This window comes from Salmo trutta, chromosome 4 (assembly GCF_901001165.1).
Source record: "Salmo trutta chromosome 4, fSalTru1.1, whole genome shotgun sequence".
Classification (NCBI taxonomy): domain Eukaryota; kingdom Metazoa; phylum Chordata; class Actinopteri; order Salmoniformes; family Salmonidae; genus Salmo; species Salmo trutta.
Window position 1 is genome coordinate 70,735,261 of NC_042960.1, and position 9,439 is coordinate 70,744,699.

General features: G+C 46.0%; 1 protein-coding gene across 1 annotated transcript in view; it reads right to left on the reverse strand.

The window, feature by feature from the left end:
• Positions 1-623: 623 nt before the first annotated feature.
• smad3b (SMAD family member 3b) overlaps positions 624-9,439 on the reverse strand; it is a 35,125-nt gene continuing 26,309 nt past the window's right edge. Inside the window, exons 6-9 of the mRNA XM_029751943.1 lie at positions 9,276-9,439; positions 7,039-7,176; positions 6,787-6,931; positions 624-3,444 (exon numbers count right to left, since the gene is read on the reverse strand). The exon at positions 9,276-9,439 is cut by the window's right edge and continues 49 nt beyond it. Coding sequence (XP_029607803.1) covers positions 3,321-3,444; positions 6,787-6,931; positions 7,039-7,176; positions 9,276-9,439 — 571 coding nt within the window. The 3' untranslated portion in view covers positions 624-3,320. The remainder of the gene's footprint in view (positions 3,445-6,786; positions 6,932-7,038; positions 7,177-9,275) is intronic.

Sequence of the window (9,439 nt, forward strand, 5' to 3'; positions counted from 1 at the left end):
TTCCACAGTCACCTTGTAGAAAAGTTCAAAAAAATCCAAAAATTCAAGTGATGTGCCTTTTTAATGTAATCATTAGTAAGACATTACAATTACACTTTATTTGTCTGATTAAAGACCTAAATAAATCAATTAACTGGTGCGTGTTTTGTATTATATTACACAAGTGGCACAAAATCACTGGAAATTATTAATTTAGCATTTGGGCCCCCCCCCCCCCCATCCAGGAAGTGAAAATAAACTTGGGCATATTCTCCAACATCCTGCTTCCCCCCCCCTCCCAGTCTAAGGGTCTGTTCAATCTGCATTGTGTAAATGTATGTTTTACAGCGTGATTGAAATTTTAAAGGTAATGTTCCTGCTTTAGTGGAGATGTTTATTCACGGTTAAACACTGCTGATGTCGACGTCAATGGGAAACGATTACGGTGGAATCTATCGCTGTGGCTTTACAGACTGAATACAGACCTAGATTAAGACAATCGGTGAGACAGTGTGGGACCAGACCCACACTAAGTTTGTGACTAATGTTATTTTAATGTAGATGTTCATAGCTTTCTATGAATAAAGTCTTCTAAGGCTTTTGGTGTGGATCACTCATCTAGACAGTAAGCAAAAACAAAAATCGTGGATTTTTTTTAATTTTATTTTTTAGATTAAAAGGATTATGGATAACAAAACAGATGAATACAGTAATACATACTCTCTCACACAAAAACAAACCGTAAACATTTTATATGACAATAAGAGAGAAAAAAAATGAGACAAAAATAAACAGTTTCAGAGGGGAAATAAGTACCGATACTAAAACATTCATTACCTCAAACTATTTCTCTATTCTCCTTCTGGAGAGAACCAACCATAACACTACTGTTATATACACTATAGAACCGCTCAGAAATGGACCCGGAACCTCTGGAACATGTCCTAACTCTAAAACGAGCCAGTTTCCCTGACCTCACATTAAACCTCTTCCTGGATTTAAAAGCATGCTCCATGGAATACCGAAACAAATCACCCAGGACTAGGACTTCACCACGAAGCAGACTTAATCTGGGACTAGGAAACCAGCTGAAAATGATACCCCTGTACTGGGAGAGGGGGAGAAGACCCAGTAACCATAATGATACCCCTGTACTAGGAGGAGAGAGGGGAGAAGACCCAGTAACCATAATGATACCCCTGTACTAGGAGGAGAGGGGGGAGAAGACCTAGTAACCATAATGATACCCCTGTACTAGGAGGAGAGAGGGAGAAGACCCAGTAACCATAATGATACCCCTGTACTAGGAGGAGAGGGGGGAGAAGACCCAGTAACCATAATGATACCCCTGTACTAGGAGGAGAGAGAGGGAGAAGACCCAGTAACCATAATGATACCCCTGTACTAGGAGGAGAGAGGGAGAAGACCCAGTAACCATAATGATACCCCTGTACTAGGAGGAGAGAGGGGAGAAGACCCAGTAACCATAATGATACACCTGTACTAGGAGGAGAGGGGGAGAAGACCCAGTAACCATAATGATACCCCTGTACTAGGAGGAGAGAGGGAGAAGACCCAGTAACCATAATGATACACCTGTACTAGGAGGAGAGAGGGAGAAGACCCAGTAACCATAATGATACCCCTGTACTAGGAGGAGAGAGGGGAGAAGACCCAGTAACCATAATGATACCCCTGTACTAGGAGGAGAGAGGGAGAAGACCCAGTAACCATAATGATACCCCTGTACTAGGAGGAGAGGGGGAGAAGACCCAGTAACCATAATGATACCCCTGTACTAGGAGGAGAGGGGGAGAAGACCCAGTAACCATAATGATACCCCTGTACTAGGAGGAGAGGGGGAGAAGACCCAGTAACCATAATGATACCCCTGTACTAGGAGGAGAGAGGGGAGAAGACCCAGTAACCATAATGATACCCCTGTACTAGGAGGAGAGAGAAGATCCAGTAACCATAATGATACCCCTGTACTAGGAGGAGAGAGGGGAGAAGACCCAGTAACCATAATGATACCCCTGTACTAGGAGGAGAGAGAAGACCCAGTAACCATAATGATACCCCTGTACTAGGAGGAGAGAGGGAGAAGACCCAGTAACCATAATGATACCCCTGTACTAGGAGGAGAGAGGGGAGAAGACCCAGTAACCATAATGATACCCCTGTACTAGGAGGAGAGAGAAGACCCAGTAACCATAATGATACCCCTGTACTAGGAGGAGAGAGGGAGAAGACCCAGTAACCATAATGATACCCCTGTACTAGGAGGAGAGAGGGAGAAGACCCAGTAACCATAATGATACCCCTGTACTAGGAGGAGAGAGGGAGAAGACCCAGTAACCATAATGATACCCCTGTACTAGGAGGAGAGGGGGAGAAGACCCAGTAACCATAATCAAACCAATAACAATATTCACAAAAATACACCTCTAGAGCAACCAGCATTTATACCTTTAGATTAAAATAGATCAGAATCTGTATTAAGACCATTATCTGTATTGAAATAGACTATTATCTGTATTTTTTTAAAAAACATCTGTATTTAAAAAAAAAAACATTATTTGTATTACAAAAGACCATAATCTGTCTTAAAAAAGACCGTAATCTGTATTAAAATAGATTAAAATACACCATTCAATTACAAAAACAGATGAAAACAGATAAAAACGCTAAAAATAGATGAGATGAAAATATATTAAATATATAAGATAATATCTATATATGATAATAGATGATAGATGATAAATTTACACCGTTCTGTATACTTCTGGCCCTTCTTTGGACACTGTTTGAGTCGCTTTGTGTATCACCACATTAGTTTTGACATGATATTACTGCAACGCTGCTCACTGCATCCAAGTTGCTTGACATCGGCTTTTCAAAGAGCAGGTCAGTCAAGGCGACTCAGCCTGTCTTTTCAAACTGCCTAGTAAGTTAGCCATGAGAGAAAAGGTATTTTCTCAGATCTTAAGCATTTCTATCCAAAACAAATAATATGGGTGATGTTTTACTCAATAGGCTATTTTACATGTGGAATCAGAATGACTGTTTGGGGCTTTTAAAGTTACAGATGGTTAGAAACTACATCAGATCATTTCTCTGTTCACATTACTGCCTGTTTTGGGGGGTTTTAAAAACACTTTTTTGGAGAGTTTGAAATTGTGATCCATTGCGCCGGACAAGGGCATTTCCAGGCATAGAACCGAAATTGAAATTAATAATATTTAAAGTGTTTAGAAAATTTAAAAAAAAACAAGTCTTTACCTTATAAAATTGAGAGAAAAGCTATTTTTCTCCAGAATGACTGTTCTGTGTGTGTGTATTTAGGAGACACTAGAGCAGCGGATGCTGGGGGAACCCATCTGCGTCAGTACTTTATCCAGCCACTGGAGGGGGCCGTTGAGGTGCAGCTCAATCCAACAAGGGGTGCTGGTTACGGTCTGTCGCCTGGGGGGGGGGGGGGAGGAGGGAGAGGGAGTTTATTAAACAACCAGCACAGCAAACCTGGTTTATCACTAGCTAGTAAACATTACAAATAACATATTTCAACAACACCAACTTGAATCAATAACATTTCATAAATCAAACATTTTTTTATCAATAGAAAGTGGAATCTCATGTCTGTCTGATGTTTAAGCCTACATCTCAAATCCAAGTTAAAGTTTTCTACCTACATTTACATTTTAGTCATTTAGCAGACGCTCTTATCCAGAGCAACTTACAGTAGTGAATGCATACATTTCATACATCATTTTTTTTTGTTTCCCATACTGGTCCCCCGTGGGAATCGAACCCACAACCCTGGCGTTGCAAACACCATGCTCTACCAACTGAGCCACAGGGGTCCGTGTTGTGTGGTTCTACTAAGTCTGTTTTGTGTGTTTGAAACGTGACTCAGGGCAGTGAGGCCAGGGAGAGTCCGGTGGGAATCCCCTTCCGTGTGCTCTAGTCCGTCTGAACACGATCACCTCTGTCCCTCCTACATTCCTCCCCCGTTAGTCAACTCTCTCTCTCTCTCCCTCCTCTCAAAGTCTGTCGCTGCCCCGGAGTGCACACACGCACACACATGCAAAGTGACCACACACACACACACACACACACACACACTCTTTTCCTGTCTGTATCCTATTTCCTTCTAGTGGTGCACGACTCCAGGATTCTTGGAGTCGATTCAGACTCCTGCGGTTTGACTCGCTGCGGTTTGACTCGAAGGAGTCGACTCAGACTCCTGCGGTTTGACTCGAAGGAGTCGACTCAGACTCCTGCGGTTTGACTCGAAGGAGTCGATTCAGACTCCTGCGGTTTGACTCGCTGCGGTTTGACTCGAAGGAGTCGACTCAGACTCCTCCTGTTTGACTCGAAGGAGTCGACTCAGACTCTTGCGGTTTGACTCGAAGGAGTCGATTCAGACTCCTGCGGTTTGACTCGCTGCGGTTTGACTCGAAGGAGTCGACTCAGACTCCTCCTGTTTGACTCGAAGGAGTCGACTCAGACTCCTGCGGTTTGACTCGAAGGAGTCGACTCTCGCTCGACTCCCAAAAACAGGCGGAAATGGATGAACACGGACGTTCACACCAGCTCATTACTGCAGAATCCTCCGTCGGTAGATGACTGGCCTGAACACGACGCCGATCCATTCGCTCTTCAACAGCCTATAAAAAGGCCTGTTTCAGTGACGTGCAGGAAGTTTAATATTTCAGTGATATTTCTGCTATGTGCGGCGCTCTACCTTGATCAGAATAATATTGTCCATGTTATAGTCCTATAAACCTGACTCAGTTACACCAGCTCTGTCAGGGGGAATGGGTCAAAATTCACCCAACTTATTGTGGGAAGCTCGTGGAAGGCTACCTGAAACGTTTGACCCAAGTTAAACAATTTAAAGGCAATGCTACCAAATACTAATTGAGTTGTATGTAAACTTCTGACCCACTGGGAATGTGATGAAAGAAATAAAAGCTGAAATAAATCATTCTCTCTACTATTATTCTGACATTTTACATTCTTAAAATGAAGTGGTGATCCTAACTGACCTAAGACAGGGGATTTTTACTAGGATTAAATGTCAGGAATTGTGAAAAACTGATTTTAAATGTATTTGGTTCAGGTGTTGTCACGTCCTGACCATGGTAAGCTGTTATTTTCTATTTCTATGTTCTTAGGTTCTAGTTTTTGTATTTCTATTTTGGTTTGTTTGGGATGATCTCCAATTAGAGGCAGCTGGTCCTCGTTGTCTCTAATTGGAGATCATACTTAAGTAGGGGTTTTTCTTCCTGGGTTTTGTGGGTGATTATTTTTGAGTAGTGTTTGTTTCTCCTCTGCGTCACGGTTTGTTGTTTTTGTCTATTCAGTTATTTGATGTTATTGCATAGTTTCACAGAGTAAATAACATGTGGAACTACACACACGCTGCACCTTGGACCTCTCCTTTCGACAGGTGTGACAGGTAAACTTCCGACTTCAGCTGTACACATCTGTATTCCCAGTCATGTGGAATCCATAGATCAGGACCTAATGAATTTTATTTAAATTTATTGATTTTATAATATGAACTTTAACTCAATAAAATCTTTGAAATTGTTGCATTTATATTTTGGTTCAGTGCACAATATTCTGCCCATATGAACAAAGTTATATAGGCCCAGGCTACAATATTCTGCCCATATGAACAAAGTTATATAGGCCCAGGCTACAATATTCTGCCCATATGAACTAATTTATATAGGCCCAGGCTACAATATTCTGCCCATATGAACTAATTTATATAGGCCCAGGCTACAATATTCTGCCCATATGAACAAAGTTATATAGGCCCAGGCTACAATATTCTGCCCATATTAACCAATTTATATAGGCCCAGGCTACAATATTCTGCCCATATGAACAAAGTTATATAGGCCCAGGCTACAATATTCTGCCCATATGAACTAATTTATATAGGCACAGGCTACAATATTCTGCCCATATTATTAACCAATTTATATAGGCCCAGGCTACAATATTCTGCCCATATTAACCAATTTATATAGGCCCAGGCTACAATATTCTGCCCATATTATTAACCAATTTATATAGGCCCAGGCTACAATATTCTGCCGATATGAACTAATTTATATAGGCCCAGGCTACAATATTATGCCCATATGAACTAATTTATATAGGCCCAGGCTACAATATTCTGCCCATATGAACAAAGTTATATAGGCCCAGGCTACAATATTCTGCCCATATGAACAAAGTTATATAGGCCCAGGCTACAATATTCTGCCCATATGAACAAAGTTATATAGGCCCAGGCTACAATATTCTGCCCATATGAACAAAGTTATATAGGCCCAGGCTACAATATTCTGCCCATATGAACAAAGTTATATAGGCCCAGGCTACAATATTCTGCCCATATGAACAAAGTTATATAGGCCCAGGCTACAATATTCTGCCCATATTAACCAATTTATATAGGCCCAGGCTACAATATTCTGCCCATATGAACAAAGTTATATAGGCCTAGGCTACAATATTCTGCCCATATGAACAAAGTTATATAGGCCTAGGCTACAATATTCTGCCCATATTAACATTTTTTTTTTTAGGCCATAACTGAACCAATTTCTGTAGGCTAACGCTTCAGCTTCCCCAGGCTTCACCGCTTCCCCAGGAAACTCGACGTATTGTAGCCTCACGCGGAAAAATAGAATAACGGAGGAAGGAGTTCACTTCACGTAGTAAAAAAACAATGCCACGGTGTGGAGGTGCTTCAGGGTACGTATGTGTGTCGGTAACCTTTACCTGTACTCGGTGCCCCAGCCCTTGACGAAGCTCATGCGTATGGTACACATCCTGGTGAGCTGGTAGACAGCCTCAAAGCCCTGGTTCACTGACTGGGCCAGCAGAGCTGCAAACTCCTGGTTATTGAATATCTTCAGGTTACAGCCTGGTGGAAATCACATGGAATACAGTTAAGAGACTATGTCCAGACATGTTCTTCAGGAAATAAAACATGTTAACCGTGTGTGTGTGTGTGTGTGTGTGTGTGTGTACCTGGAGGGACCTTGCAGACAGTGGCAGGGTGCCAGCCGTAGCGTTGATTACAGTTAGGACTCTGGACAAAGATGGCACTGTCACTAAGACACTCTGCAAACACCTCTCCTCCAATGTAGTACAACCTCACTCCCCGGCCTGGAGAGAGGAAGAGGAAGGGTGGGAGAGACCAGAGAGAGAGAGAGGAAGAGGAAGGGTGAGAGAGACCAGAGAGGGAGAGGAAGAGGAAGGGTGAGAGAGACCAGAGAGGGAGAGGAAGAGGAAGGGTGAGAGAGACCAGAGAGGGAGAGGAAGAGGAAGGGTGGGAGAGACCAGAGAGGGAGAGGAAGAGGAAGGGTGAGAGAGACCAGAGAGGGAGAGGAAGAGGAAGGGTGAGAGAGACCAGATAGAGAGAGAGGAAGAGGAAGGGTGAGAGAGACCAGATAGAGGGAGAGGAAGAAGAAGGGTGAGCGAGACCAGAGAGAGAGAGGAAGAGGAACATGAGACAGGTTATGGTCAGGTCGGGCTCAGGATCAGGTTAGGGTCAGGTTAGGGTCAGGGTCAGGTTAGGGTCAGGTTGGGGTCAGGTTAGGGTCAGGTTAGGGTCAGGTTGGGGTCGGGGTCAGGATCAGGTTAGGGTCAGGTTGGGGTCAGGTTGGGGTCAGGATCAGGTTAGGGTCAGGTTGGGGTCAGGGTCAGGTTGGGGTCGGGGTCAGGATCAGGTTAGGGTCAGGTTGGGGTCGGGATCAGGTAAGGGTCAGGTTGGGGTCAGGTTGGGGTTGGGGTCAGGATCAGGTTAGGGTCAGGTTGGGGTCAGGTTGGGGTCAGGTTGGGGTCAGGTTAGGGTCAGGTTGGGGTCGGGGTCAGGATCAGGTTAGGGTCAGGTTGGGGTCAGGTTGGGGTTAGGGTCAGGTTGGGGTCAGGATCAGGTTAGGGTCAGGTTGGGGTCAGGTTGGGGTCAGGGTCAGGTTGGGGTCGGGGTCAGGATCAGGTTAGGGTCAGGTTAGGGTCAGGTTAGGGTCAGGTTGGGGTCGGGGTCAGGATCAGGTTAGGGTCAGGTTGGGGTCAGGATCAGGTTAGGGTCAGGTTGGGGTCAGGGTCAGGTTAGGGTCAGGTTGGGGTCAGGTTGGGGTCAGGGTCAGGTTGGGGTCGGGGTCAAGATCAGGTTAGGGTCAGGTTGGGGTCAGGTTGGGGTCAGGGTCAGGTTGGGGTTGGGGTCAGGATCAGGTTAGGATCAGGTTGGGGTCAGGTTGGGGTCAGGATCAGGTTAGGGTCAGGTTGGGGTCAGGTTGGGGTCAGGTTAGGGTCAGGTTGGGGTCAGGTTAGGGTCAGGTTGGGGTCGGGGTCAGGATCAGGTTAGGGTCAGGTTGGGGTCAGGATCAGGTTAGGGTCAGGTTGGGGTCAGGTTGGGGTCAGGGTCAGGTTGGGGTCGGGGTCAGGATCAGGTTAGGGTCAGGTTGGGGTCAGGTTGGGGTCAGGTTGGGGTCAGGTCAGGTTGGGGTCAGGATCAGGTTAGGGTCAGGTCAGGTTGGGGTTAGGGTCAGGTTAGGGTCAGGTCAGATTGGGGTTAGGGTCAGGTCAGGGTCAGGTTGGGGTCAGGGTCAGGTTAGGGTCAGGTTGGGGTCAGGATCAGGTTAGGGTCAGGTTAGGGTCAGGGTCAGCTTGGGGTTAGGGTCAGGTTAGGGTCAGGTTAGGGTCAGGTCGGGGTCAGGGTGGTACTGTACCTATGTGTCTGCGTGTGAGGTCAGGGTCAGGTCGGGGTCAGGTCAGGGTCAGGTTAGGGTCAGGTTGGGGTCAGGTTAAGGTCAGGTTAGGGTCAGGTTGGGGTCAGGTTAGGGTCAGGTTGGGGTCAGGTTAGGGTCAGGTTAGGGTCAGGTTGGGGTCAGGTTAGGGTCAGGATCAGGTTAGGGTCAGGTTGGGGTCAGGTCAGGGTCAGGTTGGGGTCAGGATCAGGTTAGGGTCAGGTCAGGTTGGGGTTAGGGTCAGGTTAGGGTCAGGTCAGGTTGGGGTTAGGGTGAGGTTAGGGTCAGGTCAGGTTGGGGTTAGGGTCAGGTTAGGGTCAGGGTCAGGTTAGGGTCAGGTTGGGGTCAGGGTCAGGTTAGGGTCAGGTCAGGTCAGGTCAGGTCAGGATCAGGTTAGGGTCAGGGTCAGCTTGGGGTTAGGGTCAGGTTAGGGTCAGGGTCAGGTTGGGGTTAGGGTCAGGTTAGGGTCAGGTCAGGGTCAGGTCGGGGTCAGGTCAGGTTAGGGTGGTACTGTACCTATGTGTCTGCGTGTCAGCTCCACGGCTCCGTTGCGGTTAACGTTGGACAGTAGTCCCAGACAGAAGCGCTCTGAGTTGGACGGGTCTGTAAACCCGTCCACAGTGAGAGAGGGCTGGGAGGCATGGAAGGTCTCACCAACACGCTGGTTCAGCTCATAGTAG